We start from the raw sequence: 25,175 nt of genomic DNA, 5'->3' as shown, positions 1-25,175 counted from the left end.
TAATGACAGTACACTAGGGGCTCTCCTAACTGCAGAGTCAGTACATTAGGAGCTCTCCTAACTGTAATGACAGTACACTAGGAGCTCTCCTAACTGCAGAGTCAGTACATTAGGAGCTCTCCAAACTGCAGTGACACTACATAAGGAGATCTCCTATCTTCAGTGACAGTACACTAGGAGCTCTCCTAACTGCAGTGACAGTACAGTAGGAGCTCTCCTTACTGCAGTGGCAGTACACTGGGAGCTCTCCTAACTGCAGAGTCAGTACATTAGGAGCTCTCCTAACTGTAATGACAGTACACTAGGAGCTCTCCTAACTGCAGAGTCAGTACATTAGGAGCTCTCCAAACTGCAGTGACACTACATAAGGAGATCTCCTATCTTCAGTGACAGTACACTAGGAGCTCTCCTAACTGCAGTGACAGTACAGTAGGAGCTCTCCTTACTGCAGTGGCAGTACACTGGGAGCTCTCCTATCTGCAGTGACAGTACACTAGCAACTCTCCTGACTGCAGTGAGAGTACACCAGAAGCTCTCCTACCTGCAGTGACAATACACCGGGATCTCTCCTTGCAGTGGCATCTCTGTGGGAGGCATCTTTCCTGCAGTAACAGTACATTGCCAGTTCCCCTTACAGCAGAATCACTCTGAAAGATATCCTAACTGCAGTGACAGTTCACTAGGAGCTCTCCTAACTGCACTGCAGTGACAGTGCACTAGGGGCTTCCCTAACTGCAGTGACAGTACATTAGGAGGTCTATGCAGTGTCAGTACACTAGGAGTGCTCTGCAGACACAGTACACTAGGAGCTCTCCTAACTACAGTGACAGTACACTAGGAGCTCTCCTAACTGCAGCGACAGTACACTAGGAGCTCTCCTAATTGCAGTGACAGTACACTAGGAGCTCTCCTAACTGCAGCGACAGTACACTAGGAGCTCCCCTAATTGCAGTGACAGTACACTGGGAGCTCTCCTAACTGCAGTGACAGTACACTAGGAGCTCTCCTAATTGCAGTGACAGTACACTAGGAGCTCTCCTAACTGCAGCGACAGTACACTAGGAGCTCTCCTAATTGCAGTGACAGTACACTAGGAGCTCTCCTAACTGCAGTGACAGTACACTAGGAGCTCTCCTAATTGCAGTGACAGTACACTAGGAGCTCTCCTAATAGCAGTGAAAGTACACTGGGAGCTCTCCTAACTGCAGTGACAGTACACTCGGAGCTCTCTTAACTGTAGAGTCAGTACACAAGGAGCTCTCCTAACTGCAGCGACAGTACACTAGGAGCTCCCCTAATTGCAGTGACAGTACACTAGGAGCTCTCCTAACTGCAGTGACAGTACACTAGGAGCTCTCCTAAATGCAGTGACAGTACACAAGGAGCTCTCCTAACTGCAGCGACAGTCGACTAGGAGCTCCCCTAATTGCAGTGACAGTGCACAAGGAGCTTTCCTAACTGCAGTGACAGTACACTAGGAACTCTCTGCAGTGAGAGTACACTAGGAGCTCTGTGCAGTGACAGTACACTAGGAGCTCTCTACAGTGAGAGTACACTAGGAGCTCTGTGCAGTGCAGTGCAGTGCAGTGCTCCTAATTGCAGTCACAGTACACTGGGAACTTTCCTAACTGCCATGATAGTGCACTGGGCAAAAACAACAGTTGATGGACAGAATGCAGAACAATGTCATACATTCACCCCAGTACAGAGATCTGGACCTAAATCCATCTTTTTTTTCTCACCATGCCATTCCAGTTTGAACCCAGCCATATGCAAATCATTCTTGACCCTGTGCCTCGTGGGAACAGGCCAGCCCGAACTGCCTAGCCAGGTCCTCCCTGGACAGGAAACCAGCATCCTAGGACCGGTTTCGGGGTTTCACCCCCCTTCAGCCAGGATAGCTTAATTCCAGTGGCATGGAGAGCATGGGACCCATGTCTGGGCATACCCTTCCCACTCGGGGTGACAAATGCAAAAACAACAATTGATGGACAGAATGCAGAACAATGTCATACATTCACCCCATTACAGAGATCTGGGCCTAAATCCATCGTTTTTTTGCTCACCATGCCATTCGAGTTTGAACCCAGCCATATGCAAATCAGTCTTGACCCTGTGCCTCATGGGAACAGTCCGGCCTGAACTGCCAAGCCAGGTCCTCCCTTAACTGGAAACAAGCATCCTAGGACCGGTTTCGGGGTTTCACCCCCCTTCAGCCAGGATAGCTTAATTCCAGTGGCATGGAGAGCATGGGACCCATGTCTGAGCATACCCGGCGCACTCGGGGTGACAAATGCAAAAACAACAGTTGATGGACAGAATGCAGAACAATGTCATACATTCACCCCAGTACAGAGATCTGGGCCTAAATCCATCCATGACAGTGCACTGGGGGCTCTCCGAACTGCAGTGACTGTACACTATAAGCTCTCCTAACTGCAGTGACAATACACTGGGACCTCTCCTTGCAGTGGCATCGCTGCGGGAGGCATCTTTCCTGCCAATTAGAAGATGGGGCAGTAGGAGGGGGCAGAGACAGAAGGAGAGGACAGTAGCAGGGTATGGAGCAGTAGGAAGGGACGGGCAGTAGGAGGGAATGAGGCAGTAGGAGGGGACTGGGCAGCTGGAGGGGACGGGGACAGTGTATGAAGCGGGGCAGTAGGAGGGAATGAGGCAGTAGGAGGGGACTGGGCAGCTGGAGGGGACGGGGACAGTGTATGAAGCGGGGCAGTAGGAGGGGATGAGGCAGTAGGAGGAGAAGGAACAGTAGGAAGGGACGGGCAGTATGAGGGGGCAGGTCAGTAAGAGGAAAAGGGACAGGAGGAGGGGACGGGGCAGTAGGAAGGGACAGGGCAGTAGGAGGAGACGTGACAGTAGGAGGCAACGGGCAGTAGGAGGGGATGAGGCAGTAGGAGGAGAAGGAACAGTAGGACGGGACGGGCAGTAGGAGGGGGCAGGTCAGTAAGAGGAAAAGGGACAGGAGGAGGGGACGGGGCAGTAGGAGGTGAAGGGGACAGCAGTACATGCGCCTCAGAACCAACACAGAAGCGAACGAGGTTCGAGAGCCTCTGGGCTCGTCTCTTCGGTGGAGCACAGAGGACATTCAACAGGCAATGAGAAACCACAGCCGGGAAAGTGAGTTTATTGAACAACTTCCGGTGTACATCACAAGGCTTGCACTAGTGAAGGTACCATTTCAGCATTACAGCGTGGCTGCCGCAGTGGAACTGAGGGAGGCGTACACCCTAACTTTCAGGAGTTAGGCATTAGATAGTGTTCAGGTAGAGCTGGGAGGTCTTCTTAGGCTCCTTCAGGCGCTTCTGCAGGTTGCTGCTGAGCCAGACTCCCGCCCTTCGGATCGATGCAGAGGCCGAAGTCCGTGTTGGTGATGGAACCAATGATGGTCCTGTCAGTCTCGCATTTCAGGCCAGCCTCACAGGGGCACTTGTAGTACACATCGTATATAGTCTGCAGGGAGAGAGAAGCCGAATGACTACCAAAGACAACACAAACCAAAGGAAGGTTAGACGAGAAGCAGGCGCGCAACACCCATTGGACTCACAGGGCTTCAGCCCCCCCCCCGTCGTGTGTGGCAGCCCGGGATGAGACAGCTTCCCGGGCAAAAAAGCAGCCGCACCCGAGCACTTCACAGGTCTTTAAAAGACCATTTGCATGTTAATGAGGCCTTGCTGTTGTTTCACCCCTTCTAAGAGCCCCTGCAGCTCCACTCTGCCTATTGCTTAAAGTTCAGCCCCCCCCCGAAATTTTTGCTCAGCCCCCCCCCCCCGAAATTTTTGCTCAGCCCCCCCCCCCCCCCCCCCCCCCCCGAAATTTGGCTCTAGTTGCGCCTCTGACGAGAAGGACTCACTGAGCGGGGAGGTACCATGGGGGGAGCAGTCTTCAAAGAAGAGAAAGAACCTAAAAGTACATGGAGAGAGGCATCTATGGGACAAATGGAGGACGGAGGCGCCATGGAAACGGTGACTCAGAGGAAGACAGGATATACCAGAGGGTGAGATGGCTTCGGATAAGGTCAAAACGACAGAAGTTATCACATGGGCAGCAAATCTCAGATGAGTGCAAGAAGACAGGAGACACCACGGGGACGAGGGCCTTTGATGAGGCCAGAAAGACAGGAGACACCCCGGGGACGAGGGTCTCGGATGAGGTCAGGGAGACAGGAGACACCACGGGAACGAGGGCCTTGAATGAGGCCAGGAAGACAGGAGACACTACGGGGACGAGGGCCTCGGATGAGGTCAGGGAGACAGGAGACACCACGGGAACGAGGGCCTTGAATGAGGCCAGGAAGACAGGAGACACTACGGGGACGAGGGCCTCGGATGAGGTCAGGGAGACAGGAGACACCACGGGGACGAGGGCCTTGAATGAGGCCAGGAAGACAGGAGACACTACGGGGACGAGGGCCTCGGATGAGGTCAGGGAGACAGGAGACACCACGGAGACGAGGGCCTTGGATGAGGTCTTGAAGACAGGAGACACCACGGGGACGAGGGCCTTGGATGAGGTCAGGGAGACAGGAGACACCACGGGGACGAGGGCCTTGAATGAGGCCAGGAAGACAGGAGACACCACGGAGACGAGGGCCTTGGATGAGGTCTTGAAGACAGGAGACACTACGGGGACGAGGGCCTTGGATGAGATCAGGAAGACAGGAGACACCACGGGGACGAGGGCCTTGAATGAGGTCAGGAAGACAGGAGATACCAGGGGGGACCGAGCATCTCAGATGAGGTCACGAATGCAGGAGACACCACAGATAGCGAGTCTCAGAGCAAATGAAGAAAGAACAGGCTATCGAAGAGTGAGGAGGATCCAGATGTAGCAGCGCAGCAGGACATACCAAGGAAACAGGGACGAGGGCCTTGAATGAGGCCAGGAAGACAGGAGACACTACGGGGACGAGGGCCTCGGATGAGGTCAGGGAGACAGGAGACACCACGGGGACGAGGGCCTTGGATGAAGTCTTGAAGACAGGAGACACCACGGGGACGAGGGCCTTGGATGAAGTCTTGAAGACAGGAGACACCACGGGGACGAGGGCCTTGGATGAGGTCAGTAAGAAAGAAGACACAACGGGGACGAGGGCCTTGGATGAGGTGAGGAAGACAGGAGACACAACGCGGACGAGGGCCTTGGATAAGGTCAGGAAGACAGGAGACACCACGGGGACGAGGGCCTTGGATGAGTTCAGGGAGACAGGAGACACCACGGAGACGAGGGCCTTGGATGAGGTCTTGAAGACAGGAGACACCACGGGGACGAGGGCCTTGGATGAGGTCTTGAAGACAGGAGACACCAAGGGGACGAGGGCCTTGGATGAGATCAGGAAGACAGGAGACACCACGGGGACGAGGGCCTTGAATGAGGTCAGGAAGACAGGAGATACCAGGGGGGACCGAGCATCTCAGATGAGGTCACGAATGCAGGAGACACCACAGATAGCGATTCTCAGAGCAAATGAAGAAAGAACAGGCTATCGAAGAGTGAGGAGGATCCAGATGTAGCAGCGAAGCAGGACATACCAAGGAAACAGGGATAATTGGACAAAGTTTGGAATCATCATTTGAGAATGCGGTCTCAGATTGTAGAAAGGAGGCCGTTCCATGGAAAGAGGGGGGACACCATCATGAAGGGGGCGTGTCTCTAGAAATCATGGAAGCGGGAGATGCTTCTTGGTCCACTCCTTTTCCCAGAAGCCCCTCTTTCTTCCTTACTCCTATTCCTCTCTAGTGCACAAATGCTGCCACGTTATTACAATATGACACCATGAAGGCACTAGTCTCAGAGTAAGATAAGGAATCTGGCCGCGGAGAGTGTCGCAGGGGATGTTAGGGCGGCTAGTGGCAAAGGTAAATGAGTAAGGCAAGAGAGGCCTAGGGCAAGAGATGCAGAAGAAGTCATGGGAAGAGGTTTCAGTTGAGACGAAGAAGGCAATGCCATTGAAAGTGAGTTTTAGGGGAAGCGAGGCAGGCAAAAGACCCCGGGGAGGGGGAGGGTGTCACATGAAGTCAGAAGCAAAGGAAACTATAGAAAGCCACAGAGAAAGTAAAGAAAGAGCACAGTAACAGAGAGTTGGGAGCTCTGAGGAACTTCATAAGGCAGAAGATAAGAAGAAGGGAGGGATTTGGGTGCAGTCAAGAAGGAAGAGAATACCACAGGGGGGTTCGGGCGGGGTTGAGTCTATGGATTGAAGACATCCTGGAGGGAGGGGTCACTGAAAACCTCAAGGAATAAAGTAGTAAATATCATTGAAGGAGTGGTCTCAGGGGAAGTAAGCAAAGCAGGAAATGTCACATGGACAGATGCTCGAGAAATAGGGAGTTATGGGTTGCTAAGTAAAGGGATGTCAGAAAGTGAAGGAGGCTGAAGATAGTAAGGAAAGATGGATATTACAAAAACGCAAATAAGCAGTAGATACCATGGCTAGAGGTGTCTTAGAAGCAGATAGGAAAGCTAGCAATATCATGGAAAGAAATGTGCAGAGTAACTTAAAGAGCAGAGAAATTCGATGCGGTAATGAGTTCATGGAAGAGGGGTAGTGGATACCATGGAAGGAGAATGGATTCTCTGATGAAGCCAAGAAAGCAGGAGAAATGTACTGGAGAGAGGGGCGCAGAGGAAGTAGGTGGCTATAGATTTGTGGAGTCAAATCCCCAGACCCAGAAGATCTAACTAGCCCCCCCCACTATACTGATATTCTCTGTGAGGTACAAATTGACAATTTACATGCCCAAGGGCACTCATATATATGATGAGCAATATCCCTTTACAGGTGAATTGCAACACATATATGGCTTCCGCAACAAGCATAGTGCCTGCAGGTTTTGTTAGAACATTTACAAAGTACAGGAATGACCTATTGCCTTTGGCATGAACATCTCAACAATTTAACCCAAGGTTTACAGATATTGTTAGTAAAATCAGGTCTCTACCTAAGGAGCTCAAACTGATTTTTAGGCAGAACTAAACAGTGATACAACATTAGAAACATGTATCTCCCTCATAATCAGCAAAATGCTACCTAGACTTGATACATTACGGGATCCACAGATCTTCTGTGACTCCTCCTAGGTTTACCCAGTTTCCAAGAAATATTTTGTTATTCTCCACAAACGGGCCAGCTTTCCCCAGGTCTTCACTTAAGTGAGCCCCAGAGGACAGCTGTACCTAGGTGCCCTTCACCAACGGGGCGCCCAACTTGTCTCTCCTGCAAAACTTTTCCCTAGAATTTCTCCTTGGAAATGGGGCAGTTTGGGGTGTGTCACTGCCTCCTTGTAGCCAGCTTGAAAGTTTGATGCGGATGCATAAGGTCCGCGGGGTCAAAACGCATATCTTTCAAAATCCCACATCTCCACAACCACTTCCCTGCTTTTGACGCGCTTTGGAGCAGTTTGCTCCTCAGAGTAGCCTCTCTGTTTAAGAAGGTGACAGTTATTTCTTCACAACTGCAATCTTCTTTAGATGCTGCCGTCTGATAGGGTATTCCATCAGTACCCCTTCTTAACTGTGAGTCCTCCTCTTCCCTCAAGGTCTATGCAGCATCCCCAACAGGGTTGAGATCCAAGTCCTTTTCACAACTCTTTGGTCAAAATGCTGCTGGTCTATGCCTCTACAAGGCATCTCTCCTTTGGGGTGCGATCAAGCACTCTCCTATTCTCCAGCAGGAAGCTCCTGCTTCTCCAGGCCGTCTACAGCTGTCGCTGCAGAGGTCTTATCCAGGTTGTCCTCACAGGGGAAGTAAATCAGCGATTGGGGATTCTGAGTCTGGAAATCACGTAGTCCTCATTTTCTCCGCTATGTGGGTGTTGACACAGGACAGTCAGAATCCTGATACACTGGCCTGGATGGCGCATCAGGCTAAAGTCTTTGTCGATGGGTGTGCCTGGCAGGAGAATCTGAGACAAAGATACACAAAAAAGAGAGGCTTCCCATTCAGCGTCTACAGAAAAACTGTCTGCAGTAACATATCTTCCCATACTTGTCTTACTTCTACAGGCAAGTGAAACTTTGAGAAACGAGGGCTTAGATAAATCCACAGAAGAAGATGGTGAACATGTATGATTGTAAGTCTCAGGAGATTTATGGAATGCACGCAATGGCCACAGGCGGTCCCACAAGGATTCTGGGCAACCGAGGGTGCCCACGAAGTTCTGTGAGTTCCTGTGAGGCATATGATGCCCAGGGTAAACAAAAACTCCATGAGATTCCTCAGAGGCTTTGGATGCCCATGGCAACAAGCTGTCCAATGAGATTCCTGGGTGTAGTATTGTTCAAATGAAGAAATCCCGACGAGGTAGTGAAATGTCCAAGTTAGTTTATTTCAAGCACAGGACCCACGACCTCCTGCTTCCAGACTCAACAGCAAGTTCTCATCTGAGCACCTACATTCTAATCATGAGAATACTACAACACTCTATGTTCCCAACATGAACTTCCTGAATTAAAGTAAAACCACATGAAATACATTACCCCACATTACACCCCCCTGTCCTTAATGCAAAATATATATATATATATATTAACAAATTCAATATTTGATCAATAATACACATAATCTCTGGAGTGGATAGGAGCAGATCTTACTCTGGAACTACATCTAATCAAATTGTCTTCACCACTGCCAGGAGTAGTACTAGATGGTGTTGCAGCCCTATTAACATTAGTTGCAATATCACCTCTGTCCAAGTTTTTACTAGCTCCAGAAGTTTGCACATTTCCATTGTAACCTGAATGTGTCAAGGTGCCTAATCAAACCAATCACGTCTTTCATACACTCCAGCAGAACCCACCTTTGTAAAAGAATTCCTGCTTGTTCCCCAGTTACCTTAACTAAAGCGTTTCTATTCCGCCATCCTCTATTCTGTAGTAAAACTGCTGTTCTAGTAATTTTCAAAACTTTCACTGGTGTTGAAAATTTCGACTGTCCTTTACTGACCTTGTTTGGTTTTTTAATTAAAACTCAATCTCCAACGGTCAACGTTCCTTCTTTTACATGCATTCTTCTGTCATAATTAAGTTGATAAATATTCTGTTTCTCTCTAACATGTTCCCGCACACTTTGTAAGTCAATATTATCATAACCTTCCACTTTGTCTAATAACCATGTAGAGTGATGCTGTAATTCCAAACTTTAAAATGTAAGTATTCCACCACTTCTAGATTGTTAGCAACTGCTGTCTGAACCCCCTCTTTTATTAACCGATTCGCCCTCTCCACCAGACCACTCGAAGCTGGACTATATAAAGGTGCCTGAATGTGCCTAACATCATGTTTGTCAAGAAATTTGGTAAACTCTTCAGAAATAAAATGAGACCCATTATCAGTAACCACCTCCTTGCAGATGACCTGGTGTTGTTCAGCAACACGCGAATAGGACTCCAAAGGCTGCTCAACACTCTGGGACCTTACACTGAAAAGAACGGCCTGGAAATACATTTTTCAAAAACACGTGTGATGGTGTGCAATCGTCCCGTCAAGACAAATCGAAAATGGGTTATTAACGGAAACAAAATTGAGGAGGTCAAACTCAACGTACACCTAGGAGTGAAAATAGACGCAAATTCCTCCTTTGTTTCCCAGAAGAAGGCGGTTAGGGCAAAAGCGCAGGCCCTTACTTACGGCTTCTCATCACTGGCCAGATCTATTAAAGGTCACGATTTAAAGCCCATGGGATCAGTTCTGAAAGCCAAACTGTTGCCAACCCTTGCATATGGAATGGAGATTATGTTGGGCGATGATGCTCTTTTTTTGGAAAATCTGATGAATAGAGCCTATAAACAAATTTTTAAGCTCCCCAAGTCAACTTCTCCGGCGCAAATCCGGCTAGAATTTCTGCTTACAAAACAGATACTCACTAGGCCAGCGGCGTTTGTAAAGCTATGTTATAACTTGCAAGCAGCAGCAGAAAATACTCTGGCAAATCTAGTCTGAAATTAACTTGCAAAGGGGCAACTGTGCTTACAAGACGTTTTTAGAAAACAGCATTACGACGCTTGATCTGGGTGACCTTTAGAACTCTAATATCTCTGGGAAAATCTTTAAGAGGCTTGTAAATAAATCTGCAAAACTGCAAAGTTGGATGGCAGACACAGATACCCTGTCAAACGTCGCCACGGGTGGCTGGAGTTGAAATCGTATTCCACTCTAAGAGAGCCAGCCTTGCTAGCTGCACCTTACCACCGGAAGATCAAACACTCGTTTTTGGCCCTAAGATTTGGAGAAATACCCACGCTAGACCTCATGCCAAAATGGAGTATGTCCGGTCAAAGTGAAGACCAGTCCTGCCGTCTATGCCACCAGGGGCCTGAATCTCTGCTTCACATTGTCTGTGTTTGTCCTGCTTTGATGGTTCAACGAAGAGCTCTATTAAGGCGGGAGTTCCTTGAACGGGGAATTAGGTCCTGCAGGCACGCACTGGTGGAGTACATAATCTCTGCTTCACATTGTCTGTGTTTGTCCTGCTTTGATGGTTCAACGAAGAGCTCTATTAAGGCGGGAGTTCCTTGAACGGGGAATTAGGTCCTGCAGGCACGCACTGGTGGAGTCCATGGACCCAATCAACACCATGCTGAACATTAGACTGACTCAGTTATTGACCTGTTTTAAGAAAATGATCAGTTGATAGGATATGCGATGTGTAATCTGGAGGTGGTCCCTGAATGTAATTCTAAGTTGTAATAACTCTGAAACTTTTTTTTTGATAAACACATTTTTATTCAGTTTACAGAAGGAATGCACCAGCCAATCAGCACCTTATAACTCGGAAACTTTTAATGTTAACCGAGCACGCTCAGTAAATGCGAAGGGCGGGCTGCTAGGGACTGAAATTAGTAGGTCCCTATCCCGTTAGACTCAGATAACTACTTTATCTATTTCTGTATTCTTAATGATGTGAATATTTGTATAATTGTTTTTAATAGTGGGTTTCACAGTCCATCTGGCACCGTACTCATACTTTTCTTAGTCCTGCTTATAGGCATTTTAATTATATATATTCATTTACTTAAGGGACATTTTAGTTATCTGTGCAGAAAGCTTGCTTTTTTAGATGTCAGGGTAACAAATGATTCATGTTTAGTCACTTTTTATCTAACATAGATTAGTGTTGGTATCCTGACTAAAATTTCCAGGAAGAAAAGTTGAAGAAAGCAAAGGGTATGTAGCGTGAAGAGTCGAGGTTGTACTAGCTGTATGACATACCCGTTTTTCATTCATTTGACTTTTTATTCATTATGTACTTTTTAACCGTGTGATTTTGTTTATGGTTTTAATTGACTAATAAACGAATCAAAAAACAGTAACCACCTCCTTGACGCTACCTTCAATACAAAACAGCTGCTTCAAAAATTAAACCACTGAAGAAGAGTCCGCAGTTTTGACAAAAGAAAAATACAACCACTTAGAATAGTAGTCAATGGCAACTATAAGAAATCTTTTGTCACCTCCAAAAACATTGAACGGATCTGTGAAATCCAGACCTATTTTTTCCCAATCATTACTTGGCTCACAGGATATAAAGGAGCTGTTGAAGTTCTCGAATGTTTATCAGAGCATAAACATTCAGCACACATTTCCAAATATCTTTTGACTTGCCCATCAATTCCAGGCCACCAATACATTTGTTTGATTTTCTTCACTGTAGCTGAAATTCCCAGATGTCCCTCATGAGCCAATTAAACAATTTTAGACCTGAGACCCACGGGAGGAACAAACAAATCTTGTCTAACCAAGATATTATTGACTAAAGATAATTCTGATGCTACTTGACAAAAAATGTTTACGTCTGTGGACATACACCTATTACCTGGCCAACCCTCAATGAGAAACTTCTTTACCTGAACCATACAATCATCTTTGTCACAACTTCCCAACCATTCTTTTTCTGATATCTTGAATTGTTCATTAATATCACTAACTGTGAACACATACTCCAAATCTTCCCTATCAGTTTTCTCACCACCATAAGCACTGTCTCCCTCTACCGGTAAATGTGATAAGCAGTCCGCTCTGATATTTTTGCCCCCTGGAATGTATTTTATATCAAAATTAAATTCCTGTAATCTTACCAATAACCTTATCAGTCTTGAAGAAGCCTTATTAGAACAACTATCACCTAACATATATATTAGAGGTTTGTGATCATTATGCAACTCAAATTTCGTTCCCCAAATGTACATTTTGAACTTCTCAGATGCCCATGAACACGCAAGTGCTTCGCGTTCGATTGTACTATAGTTCTTTTCAGCAAAATGGAGGGTACGTGAAGCACATGCAATGGTGCATTCTTGACCTCTCACCATTTGGCTTAAAACTGCACCGAGAGCCTTAGCACTTGCATCTACAGTAATTATACATTTTGCCCCATGCGTGAACGGTTTAATGGCTGGTGCAGTAGTAATTAATTTCTTTACTAATTCGCTCACTTCCTGACATTCATCAGACCAGACATACTTGGCATTTTTCTTCAAAAGATTCCTTAAAGGTTGGACAATGATAGCATATCCCTGAACAAATCTTGCATAATATTAACTTAAGCCCAATAAAGCTTTAAGTGATTCCTTGTCAGTAGGAATAGGTGCCTCATTAATTCCTTTCAAACCTTGGGTTTGATACATTCTTTTGAAATATTATGCGCCAAATAATTGACTTCTTGTGATATAAATTTACATTTGTCAAGATTGACTGTCATTCCCTGAGAACCTAATTTGCCTAGGACTTCCTCTAACAACTTTATATGTTGATCTAAACTCTCTGTGTGAACTAAGATGTCATCCTGGAAAGCTTATATACCCCTCTGATCTCCAAAAATTTGATCCATTAAGCGTTGAAATACACTGGCAGCGGATGCCAATCCAAATGGCATTCGCTTGTACATATATACACCAAAAGGCGTTACAAATGTAGTCAGATGTTGGGAATTTTCAGATAAGGGTATTTGATGATACGCAGAGCGTAAGTCAATTGTTGAAAAATACTTACTTCCTCCTAATCTGGCCAACATTTCATGAATTCCTGGGAGCGGATGGCAGTCTACAAGAATATTTCTATTAAGAAGCCTCAGATCCGCACATAAGCATTTATCCCCAGAACTTTTGCATGCGACAACAGCCGCCGAAATCCATTCCGAGGATTCTACTTGCTTAATGATACCGTGAGAACATATGTCATCTAGTAACTTTTTGAGGTCTTCCCTGGCAGAGAGAGGAACAGGTCTAACTTTTTGTATAACCGGAATAGCATTACTTTTTAATATAATAGTATGTTCAAAATTCTTAATAACTCCAATTTTGTTTGAAAATACTTCAGGAAATTTAGCCTGCAATTTTTTAGTAATACCTTCATGTGCATTGGTCTCCTGAATCGCTAAAACAGGCATATCGCCAAGTATGACTGGTTCTGCATGTCCTGGTCTGAGTGTCATTCCTAGTTTAGCTTGATCCTGCCATCCCAATTTATCACGTCCGTTGACTGCAATGTAAATTTTTGTAAAAATATTTCTCCCTTTAAACATAATGCTATCATCAAAGTAACCCGTCATTATTATATCATACTCACCAAAGGCTTTAGGGTTAATAGTAGTAGACTTCAATAACTTTCCCGACCAAAATTTGTTGAATGTGTTCTCAGCTAGAATAGTAATGGGAGATCCTGAATCTGCCATAATACCTAAGTTAATTACACCAATTTTCACTTCACATATAGGACCCTTGCACCTTTTCTCAGAGTCCCCTAATGCATGAACTTCAACTGATAACAACACATTACTGATTGCTTCTGACAGTATATCATTTTCAACATCAAGTTGACTAACTTTGACCTTTGTTTTGTTAGAATTACAAACAGTGTAAAAATGCCCAATTTTTTTGCAGTTGTTGCATCGCTTCCCTTGAGCAGGACAATTAGGAAAATTACCCATATGAAACTTGGAACCACATCTATAGCATGTTCCACCCACTTTCTTTTCACCACTTTTCTTAAATACATTCTTGTGTGAAATAAAATTTACATTTGTATCATTACTACTAGATGTCATTTCCACTACAGCTACTTTTGAACTGTCTGCAGACATAGTGATGGAAGATTCCGTCAAAATTTTTGAAGAGACAACAGAACGTTCTATACTTCTGGCTATATCCATGACTTCATCAAGAGATGGATTTTTGCATATCAATATGCATTCCTGAATCTTCTTATTAAAACAATTAAAGACTAACTGATCACGCAAAGCAGTATCCAAATAATTACCAAAAACACATTTCGAAGCTAGAACACGCAACACTGCCAAATAGTTTTCTATAGACTCCTCAGATGATTGTTTGCGTTTAAAGAATTTATGTCTCTCCACCATTACTGACGGTTCATCTATGTATAGTTTCCCAATCCGTGCCAAAGCTTCTTTGAAAACATCCCATGAATCATCTCCTGACGGTGCAGGAACTATTGGTAAATTATCGAAAATTTCTTGTCCAGCATTGCCCAAATGGTTAAATAATAATGCCCTTTTACGTGAAGCTGAGTATTTACTAGCATCTATAGCCTCAAGGCAGTTCTCAAAAGCTCTAAACCATTTATGCCACGGTTTTACAGGTTTCCCAAGCAACTCAAGGAATGGAGGTGGTTGCATAACATTGCTGCTGCTAGAAGCCATGGCACCCTAAAGTGTAGCTTAAAAATGAATATATCTTGAATAGAACGTAATCTGTGTACTATCCCAAGAAAATACAAAGTCACACCAAAAGAAATAAATAAAAACAGAAGATATGAACAAATTCAAAAGTTACTTGTGTGTTTTTCAGAAAGGTGGGCACTAATGAAGTATTTCCTTTCAAATGCTGAAAAGGTCTTTTCAACGTAATACGCTCCGATGATAAAACACGATGTAAATGAAGCGTTATTCAAAAACTTCCGTGTTTTGCAAATAAAAAAAAATTATAATGGCTTCCGGACGTGCTTAACGTGCTTTCTAAAGATAATCGAGAGAATCCAGTTCAAAGAATGCGCTCCTAAACGTGCAGCCATTTTAAGAATAAACAACACAATGTTGGTAGCAATATCTTATGCACTCACGTGCAGAGAATAGAAACAGTACTTTACCATAATGTTCCTTAAAATCTGCAGAGCTCCGCAATGGATTTCCAGTCTAAGAGTGCCTTGAATTCTTTTCTGTTTTTTCTTCTTTTTCTTCTCTTTATTACGGTGAGTGGCAGGAAAGCAAAAGATAACAACTCACGCAAATCAGTCGCGTGTCGGTGGGTCCAATCACTGAAAAATTTATGCCATAAAATGTAGTATGGTTCAAATGAAGAAATCCCGAAATCCCGACGAGGTAGTGACATGTCCAAGTTAGTTTATTTCAAGTACACGACCTCCTGCTTCCAGACTCAACAGCAAGTTCTCATCTGAGCCCCTACATTCTCATCATGAGAATACTACAACACTCTACGTTCCAAACATGAACTTCCTGAATTAAAGTAAAACCACATGAAATGCATTACCCCACATTACACTGGGAGACAGAGGGTGCCCATGGAGATAGGAGGTCCTATGAGATTCCTGTGAGGCAGAGGGTTCCCATGGAGACAGGAGGTCCTATGAGATTTTTATGAGGCAGAGGGTGCCCATGGAGACAGGAGGTCCTATGAGATTCCTGTGAGGAAGAGGGTGATCATTGGAAACAGGAGTAGCCATGAAATTCCTGGAAGACAAAGGCTACCTATGAAAAACAGGAGTTTCAGTGAGTTTCTGGGAGGAGGGTGGTAATGCCGGAAGACTGGGGGCTAGAAAAGTGTCATCCTGTGTAGGGCGAGGATGGACGGAGTTGTACCAGATTTTTAAGTGATTAACTTTTGGATTAATTGTTTTAAAGTTTACATCATGTGAATACAATAAGCTATAGCATATGGCTCATGCTCTCCTAGATGTACACTTGGTACTGACCTAGACGATGCCAGGTGATGTTTAGAGGTAGATGAAACACTGAAGGCTGGAGCCGGGCTCGAGACAAATGCCTGGTTCTGGCTCTGTTCAAGGTCCTCTTGGACGCTCGAGCCCAACACTAGCGACGCCTTTTAGCTTCTGCTTGTCTTGCTGCTCATGCTCTCACCTCATTGTACAAACCTGCCCTTCTGACCCCCTACCATCTTGCAGTAGAGGATATGCCGCCACCTTTGCTCCATGGGGATAATTTAAAATGCAGAAAGCTTTCACAGGGAAAGCATTGTCATGAAAGTCTAATGGGTGAATTGTGGAGGGTGCGTCCTGGAAATCTGTGATCAAACCCGTCTTCTTCACCTAGTTGAACAAACTGTGTGATCCTAGGCAACTGTTTTATTTTACTGTTCCTCCTTTTGCTTCATTAGCACATTTGACAGCACCTTGAACTACATCCGTTCAGGATATGTTCTGTACATAATCCTATCTTGTACATGAGCTACTTATAGGGGGCAGACAGCAACTGACCTGCCACTTGGTCTGACACTGGCATCATTATCAAGGTGGGGTTTGTGAAGGCGTGGATGTTTCTAAGTTCAACTTAAGATATGATAACATCCTACCAAATGACTCTCAGTTTAGTGCTATAAAATAATGTACTAAAGTGACTCGCTTCCACTTTACAAGGAAAACTTTTTTGAAATGTGAAACTTCTTAGTTATGTGTTTAAATAATGTTTGTTGCACTATTTCATGCCAAATATGTTGCTGGCCCGGCTCATGCTTGGGCCCTTAGAGCCTAAAATGACCTCTGGCTCAGCCCTCCCTGTTAAATTGCTGGCTAATATGCCTCTGGTGATGTCGCAGGTCCAGTGTTTTATTTATATAATAATGACTTCTGATGCCCAAAGTGGTGATCAGAAGCCCAAATCCACGGCTATTAAAGGTCAGCATACCAAAGTCCTAATCCACCTCAGTCTTCTTTAACCCACTGCCAGGCACTCCCTGTCACTTGATCTCACTCTTGCAGGTTCCTGCTTTCTCCCTTTGTGACGTTATTTCCGTCTTTCTCTTACTCCATTTTTCCCCATTGTGTGTTTTTCCCTCTCTTGATCTCAGAAAATGTCTGATGAGCAAAAATACGTTCTGGGCAACAAAAATGATTGCTGGTGGCCCCCACTGGCAACCACCGGCTTTACATTAAGCACTGCACAGGCCGCAGGAAGAGGTCACTCGATGGCAGATAGGTAGGGCCTTTGATACCTGCAGGAGGGAGGGAGCTAAAATGGATGGTGACGGAAAGGCCAGAGATTACTGTCAGGAAAGTCGGCAATACTGTCTGAACACTGGCACTCCCCAGTTGCATCAGAATGTACCCTGATTAAAGAGAAGATGTGATTACACAGAGATATAGTGTATCTCCTGGCAGAGTAGGGCCTACTCAATTCCAGCTGTTAGTTGCAAATAAGGGGCACCAACACTCATTTTGGGGACCAGGACTTATTGTTCTTACTCAGAATGGCAAGAGAGAGAAAGGGAGAAGGAAGAAGGATGGGAAAAAAAATACACAAATAGTGAAAAAGAAGAAAGAACCTTAAAGAGTGGGATAAAGACACAAGAAGTGTACATATATGGAGGAAAGAAAAATAAACTGGAGAGAGCATTGGGCATCCTTGGTATACAGCAACCCTGGCATTAGACAGCACTAGTGGTGGGCTGTTATGAAAATCTCTGAACCCTTGTGTGAGAAGTTGGCCTGGCATATGCTGGTCACTAGTTATAGTGGCCACCTTGCACCAGTCCAATTCGACTCTTATGGTAGATAGGTTTAAGACAACCTTTTAAAGAAAGCTATCCTAGTGGTAGCTGTGGAGAACAGCCTTTAGGCTAAGTCTCAGAGGAATGTAAAGCTGCTTGTTTTACCTTATAATCTCTTGAATTACCAAATGAAAGGACACCACACAGGTATATATATCAAATATATATGTATTTATTTCTAGACACACTCTACTAATCTCTTTATGAGATTAGAAGCCAGGAACACATTCAAATATCAACGTTTCACAATAAGTTAAGCACAAATATGGCTGGGGCCCTAGGGGCATACCAGACCATATACTAAAAAAGAGGTTTAGGAAAGTCGACTTGCAAAATGACAAGGCCTAGGGCCTGTAGAATCGCTGGGGCTTCACTGCTGCAGTGAAAGCAGGCAAGTAACAGACCCACGGGAGACGCGTGCAGTGTGAGAACACAGCCGCGGGTTCCCTATTGATTATAATGGAGCAAGTCGCGGTTTGATTTTTAAAGTTCTAGGGTACTTCGAGGAAGTCTACAAGCAAGCCACTTACAAGGTAAGTACTTCGAGGGCCAACACACACTAGGGCACCGGAGTGCACGAGTTACCTCACCCAGGGAAGCCGGGTGCATAGGTGTCGGTCGCTGTTTTCTATGGAGACCAAAGAAGACTTGCTGCTTGCGAAGACTGAAGAAGTGTCCGGTGGAATCCAAGCCTGGATTCAAGATGCAGGGACAGTGTTCACAGTCACTAGCCAGTGACCTGGGGCCAGGAAGATGGATGTCCACGGATGTCGGGTGATTTCAGGTGATCAAGGGTGTTTTGACTCTTTGCTCACGAGGTCCAGGAGAGATTGACAATGACCAGCAGCTAGATTTGGAGTGTCCCACAATGTCTGCAGCTGACTGCGGTGTCGGCAACCGGATTGGATCCAACAAGCCTTGGCAACAGCAAGTCTCTTGTGGAGTGAAGAAAGTCGATGGTGCAGACCAGCAAGGTCTGAGGGACTCACCCAGTGAAGGTGAGTGAGGGCAGGCCTGGAGCAACTGGGGGAGTTGTTAAGAAAGTCTTCGGGGGACCCACAAGCCAACGGGCAAGGGATCGCGAAGACACCTCTTGAGGAAATGCTTCACAGGAGCCCACGGTCACTCGGGACGGGGTAGGCCTCTGATTTTCACTGCACAACCTGCTGGAGGCTTGGGCCAGAAATGGTCCAAAGCACGAGTTCGTAGAACGTCGTGAAGGGGTTGCACTCGACAATAGTGCACAGTTCCCAGGTATTGCAGTTCTTCATCATTCGTGGGGTCCAATCGCCTCAGATTTGCTGGGGACTCACAATGGCCGTCGAGAAGTCAGGAAATCTACTTCTGGGGCTGCAGGGACTATGGACTCTGGCGGGAGCGGGAAAGTTTGCAACCGTTGATTCAAGTTTTGGTGCCTGCCAAGCTGGGGAGTCACTCCTTGACTCCAAGGGAGATTCTTCCGTTTTCCAAAGGTAGTGGAACGTCGAAGGACCAGGATTCTTCTTGTAGAGCGTCGTCCAGGGTTATCTAGTTTGCCATGGCAAGGGTTCCCTATCTTATACTAAAAGAAAGGGAGGGACTAGCTCTATGACCACTCCTCTGGGAGGGTCAGGGTAGGGGGTTGTTACACCCACTTCCCTTTGTCCAGTTTCACGCCAGAGCAGGGACAGGTAGCCCCTGAACCGGTTTGAGCTGGCATATGCACAGAGGAGCCTACTGCTCCCCCAGTGCAGGACGTCAAAGCACTCTAGGAGTGCACCCACCCAGCTCCAATACTCTAAATCCTGTCTGGAAGGTGATGACACCTCCCTGTGACAGGATGCCTATTGTTGGGCCCCCCTCCACTGCGAGTTTCGGTCAACAGCAGGAGGGCAGCCCAGTGTCTGTGCTGGTGGCATCTTTCAGATTTCTACCTTGTTACCACAGTAGGTACATGTCGTCCCCTCTAGAAGGGTGGGATCATACTCCCACACCAGTTACTGGTGTGGGGGTATGATTCCAAGTTGTTTGACACCAAACACGACTTGTTTTGATGCAGCCATCCCAAAGTTACCATTTACCGCTAGGTTATAATGCACTTAAGAGTATATGGATTAACCGCATCCATAAACAGCCACAGAGAATAGACTCTGCCAGCTGTAGAGGGGCCCTGCTCAGACAGAGGCACCACCTCACATTGTAAACCAAGCACCCTGCACTCAGGATTGATAGGGCCTGCCATTGGGGTGACTGATAGGTTTAGATGTGTGTGTATGGTGAGATATAGGAACCTATACCTCAGTGAGGAGTGCTAACACTACCTCACCCAGGCTGCAGTAGCAGGCCTGTGGTGTCAGATTGAGTCTGCTTCCCAGGGGTGGCATACTACATGCTTCAGCCCCTGGTAGTCCTGTGAAGTACCTATGCCCTTGGTACCTAAGGTACCGTATACTAGGGGCTCATAAGGTACCACAGTATCCAATCACTAGTGCATCTAATATGCACACCAAGTCATTTAAGGGAGTAAGCAGATAGGCTGGGGTCCTGGATAGCAGGATCCCAGCAAGACTAGTCAAAAACCAACAAAACACCAGGAAAAAAGTGGGGGCAACCATATAGTCAGATTCCACCTTCCTACATACACTTTTTTAACGTACATTTTTTCCAGATTAAGCACTGATAGAGAGAAAGGGCGCTGTTGGCAGGTGACGCCCAAATGCTTGAGGCTTGGGGTGTTTCTTGGTAGTTTAGTGGTGTGACGGAGAATAATTCAGCTATGGGAACACTATACAGACAGCTGTCTAGGACAACATTCGACCAGCATCCCTGCAATGTATTTTGTCAAATTAAATACACTGCATTGCTTTGCTTAAATATTTCCCATGTTGTTTCACTATAAATAAACTAGTGAAGTGGTTCAAAACCTTTTGACTTCTATGAACCCCCACTTCATCATTCCTAGATCCCGGAGATCACCACTGAATCATTATTGGAATCCAGAGACCCCTGGTGAGGCATTACTGGAACCTGGAGACCCGGGCCTAAGCATTTTGGATTATTTCAACTGTAAAGCAATACACTAAAAATACAAAAGCAGCACTCATCAAACAAATTAAATATACACAAATAAATATTTCAATTTTTTTTTTTAATTGTAATGGAAATGTTGTAGCTTTTCTAAATTCGATTACGGCCACTCAAATCCATACTATATTCTGTTTGATGCACATGTACTGCTCCCATGAATCAATCTGAGGATACTAACTTAATCTTCAGCCTACAATTTCACATTCCTACACATTTACAGAACAATTTAAAAATGTTATGTTTACATTTTGCTTCTTTATTGATATACACTCTGTTAATTTGTTATTTTTATGTAATGTTCTTAACCCTAGGGGTCCCCAGACCCCAGGTTAACAAGTACTGAACTAACTGGCACACAGGGAGAGTATCTGTACAAAGAGCAGAGCAAATTTAAAAAAAAGATATACATGCCATTGTAACATCTTCCACTAGATGGCGGTGACTTGCAACAAACCCTATCTTCCACGAACAAGCTTCACGCGTTTTAGAAAACTGTATACACTATGGCTGCACTCCGGGCTCAATGCTAGTACCGGACATTGCCCTGGGTCACCGTGCGTACAAGGAGGCCCGTGGCCCTTCCAGTCTGCAAAGCCATCCGCCACTGGTGTAACGTCAAATGACGGAGGGCTCCTCTGCACCATGTGGTGAGCCCCTCGGACTTCCCTTTCACAGATATTTATTCAACACCTGACGAGGGAGGGGCCCTCTGAAGGACGGACTCCCTGCCGCTCCCCGCGCCCCAGGGTCCGAGGAGCGTATGTTTACGTCCCAGTCGTCAGCTGGTATTGTTCCGAAAGAGGTCTGTAGTGTCTCACCTCAGCACCTGGTGCGGGCCGGAAAGCCGTAGTATGTATGTAGCACCCAAGAGTCCACAGCTTGGCCGGAAGAGGCGCTACAGAGGTAAGCAGTGACCCCCCTCGCCGCTGCGGCATGGACCAGGGCCTCTGACGCAGGCTACTTACCCAGGGGGTGCACTCCTGGTTCTCAGCAGAGCTTGGGGCGCAGCGCGCCAGGCTTAAGCCGCTGGTCCTGTGGCAGCATTTACTTTTACACTGAAAACTGAAGAAGCACAGCTCGCCGCGGTCCTGTAACAAAACCAGAGAAACAGACGCTGTGACAGACTGCCACCAACTGCAACGCAGGGGCAGCGCCCCGAACTAGACATGTAGGCGCCTTGCAGCATCATTACATACAGTCTCAAGCAACGCTACAGAAGCCAAGCCAATGCCACTATCCTCCTCTCCCCAAACTACCCAACAGAGAGCATGCACACATCACCCGCTGCGCCAGTCAGCCCCTTGGTGACAGAGTTGTACCACCCTCTGCCTCTCTGCCTTTGGCACTCTCTACCCCACTTAGCCTTTTATTGACTGTGCCAAAATCACTGCCTGCCCCACATAGGCCTCTTGCGACCATGTCCTTATCAGCGCCTGCTCCAAGAAGCACTTTAGCGTCCATGCTTTTCTTTGACACCCTATTATAGAAGTGTAGACACTCACTGGCCAAGAGTTCCTGTGTGCTACTGAGTGGTGTCGGTACTCGCCCATTAAAAGTACTGCCCCCTGCTGAGACGTGCAGAAAGTCAGTCTCCTTTTCAATTTTACGAATTGCTGGTACTCAGTACCTGTGAGCACCGGCCCATTTAAAGCACCGCCATATCCTACAAACAGGTCACCGATGACCATGCCTTGTCAGCTTTTGACTTACACGTCCATGTGGGACAATGGTCGTATCACCCTGTGCCCCAGATAGCCCTAACCACAGAGACCACGCCTGCAGCGACCCACATCCAACCAGCCCAGTGCGCCCAAAGCCCGTGTGAGCCTCCAACTGACACTGCCACCCTGCCCACAGCCTCCACTCGAAACTAAGCTTCAATGTGGGTGTTTTAAAGGAAAGCAAACAGTGAGCATACCTTGTGATTGAAACTTTTTGGTTCAGCTTGTTTTGATTGCTAATGCACCCCTTGAGGCCACGCAGTACTCTCTTGAGGGCACACCTGACACTCCCCTTCCTGTTCCCCAACGTCTGCCATCTTTCTTTATTTGCTGAGCCTGTTCTCAGACTCCAGGAGCTGTCCCAAAAACTCTGGGCTATGCCCCTCTAAGGCATTCTGCTTACAGTCCAGGGGCTGCCTTCACACTGTGTGCCAGGTTCCTGAATTCTGGCACCTGTTACTCAGAACTTTCACCCTCAAACCTCAGGACGTGTCCCTCAAACTCTTTGGAGTACTCCCCACTCCACTCTGCTCCCCTTTACCCGAGCGCGCCTTGAAGGCACTTAGCTCCAAGCCCTTGCTTACATATGGTTCGTTCATAAACATTGAGGTGGCCCCACATCTAATATAGCATTATTGGCCACACTATGCCACGTACATCTCGTGGTTCACTCACGGCACCTTTGCCAGGGCCCTGGGGCGGGGGCCCCTGGGCCCTGAATGGTTCTAACTTCCTGTTTACATACGGCCCTTTTAAGGTATCTCACTGGATGTAGTGATATTATCTAATCCATCGAACTGAAACACGGGTTCAAGATATTACTTTTTCTAAATGTAAGCCGTCATAATATTCAAACGTGGTCATGCCTTTGATATCTGGGCTCTGCTCTCTCATTTTGCTATCTCAATGGCCTGTGTACGATGGTACAAGAGGCCTGAGACTGCATCACAGCCTCAGCAGGACACCACAGCTGCCCTCCAGCACTTGTACCCTGTCCACGCCCTTACTCAGGACTCCCGGCCATCTCCTGCAGACGGGAGTCCAATACACGGCTCTATACTCCTGACTTCTGGAGGAAACCCCTGTGCACCAGACCCCTCTTGGGTAGGGACACCAACCCCTGGACACGAGGACCCCCTACTACCTTCCATCCATAGCGGGGGGGGTTGAGCTCCAACAACAGTTACCTGTGAATGCCACGGGTTTGGACCCAGCAGGGCAGACATGTGTCGGTAGAGCTAGCGCTTGCAACTGAAGAACACGATGCATGCCATATACATGGCCAATATCAAGTCAATACTACCAGGGGGTGTCTGGTTCTGAGTGGGACCACCTGCACACATGGAGCCCCAAACTGGCCAGAAATGGACACTTCACCAAGTACTGCTTACCAGGTTAATGATCAACCCTGCCTCCTCCGGGCGCGCATCGGGGACTAGATTCTTCTTTGGGATCACATTGGTGACCAGATTCTTCTCTGGGATCACATTGCCGACCAGATTCTTCTCTGGTACCACACTGGCGACCAGGTTCTTCTCTGGGACCTCATTGGCGACCAGATTCTTCTCTGGGATCACATTGACGACTGGCTCCTTTGCTTCAGGAATCACATTGCTGAGTGCTGAAGGGAGCACCACCAGCAGGATCAGTGCCAGCTTCATTGTCCTGTCCAGGTAAGGTCCACACTGTGTCCTCAGAAGGCGGAGGCTCCCAGGTATATGTCACAACATTTTCTGGGGCACGTGACCCCGCTCTTATCACTAACACTCGCAAATTCATCCCACTTGGCCAGGAATTCACATGGATAGTGAGTTGGTGATGTCACAGGGCAGGACGCCAGGGTCTTAGAGCGGGAACCAGGCAGGTGTATTGGGCAAGGCCCAAAGCCGCAGTGTGAACGTGTCACCTGCAGGTCTCATAAAAGAATAAACGAGGACTGATAACAGTTCCAAGGCCCTAGTTACCCTGCTACAGTTATGTAAAGCTTAACTTGCTTAGTGTCTGCAGGGAGCTCGGTGGCAGTTCCATGAGCCGTCCTGCATATTGCTCACCGTAGCCCGAGTTCTCTCCTTGCTTTTTCACCTGCAGTGTACCCCAAGAAGGGGCAGATTGGCACATTGGGCACTTGGGCATGGGCCGAAGGGCCGGTGTCTCACTGCACTCCGTGGGCCGTTTTTTTCACCCCCTTTCCTTAGAGAGCACCAGGGGCGGCTCTAGGCTCATAGTGGCCCTGTGCAGGGAGCGTAGGTAGAGGGCCCCGGAAGAGGGGGTCCGGGCGGGGCGGAGCTCAGGAAGGTGTTTTAATAAAACGTCCAGAAAAGGCGTTAGATGATCAGTACCTGCGGCTGCTCCTACCCTTCCGAATTCGTCTCAGAACGATAACATTTAGGAGGAGGAGGAGGGCATTGTGACACACGACATGAGGGACTGGCACAGACGGCTGCAGGGCCATGACAGGACCTGTGTCCTCTGGATACGCGGGCAGCGATGTAGTAAATAAGGCTTCGTTTTCACCCAGGCACACCAGGAAACTGCAAAAGAAACGAATTTCCGCAACCTCAGCACGTGACGCACTACTCATGTTTACCTACTGTTTATCAAAAACCTATCATGCTTC

At 46.8% G+C, this 25,175-nt stretch overlaps 1 protein-coding gene across 1 annotated transcript; it reads right to left on the bottom strand.

Annotated features, from left to right (window-relative positions):
* Window positions 1-3,126: 3,126 nt before the first annotated feature.
* LOC146869551 (uncharacterized) lies at window positions 3,127-24,260 on the bottom strand. The gene is made up of 3 exons (XM_085654215.1): window positions 23,950-24,260; window positions 21,803-21,925; window positions 3,127-3,468 (listed from the first exon to the last, which is right to left on the bottom strand). Exons 1-3 carry the CDS (start codon window positions 24,217-24,219, stop codon window positions 3,301-3,303), a joined length of 561 nt encoding a protein of 186 aa, XP_085510341.1. The 5' UTR covers window positions 24,220-24,260; the 3' UTR covers window positions 3,127-3,300.
* Between the last annotated feature and the right edge of the window lie 915 nt (window positions 24,261-25,175).

The sequence above is a fragment of the Triturus cristatus genome, chromosome 1_1 (assembly GCF_964204655.1).
Source record: "Triturus cristatus chromosome 1_1, aTriCri1.1, whole genome shotgun sequence".
Taxonomy (NCBI): domain Eukaryota; kingdom Metazoa; phylum Chordata; class Amphibia; order Caudata; family Salamandridae; genus Triturus; species Triturus cristatus.
Note: the sequence above shows the minus strand (reverse complement) of the source record. Positions and strands in the feature narration are given on the sequence as shown.

Excerpts from the sequence above, each read along its gene's own strand:
- LOC146869551 (XM_085654215.1), bottom strand. The coding sequence starts at position 24,219 with ATGAAGCTGGCACTGATCCTGCTGGTGGTGCTCCCTTCAGCACTCAGC. Across the intron at positions 21,926-23,949 it reads CAGGGTTGATCATTAACCTG|GACCGCGGCGAGCTGTGCTT; the intron begins GTAAGCAGTACT and ends GTTTTGTTACAG. Across the intron at positions 3,469-21,802 it reads ACCAGGAGTGCACCCCCTGG|ACTATATACGATGTGTACTA; the intron begins GTAAGTAGCCTG and ends CTCTCCCTGCAG.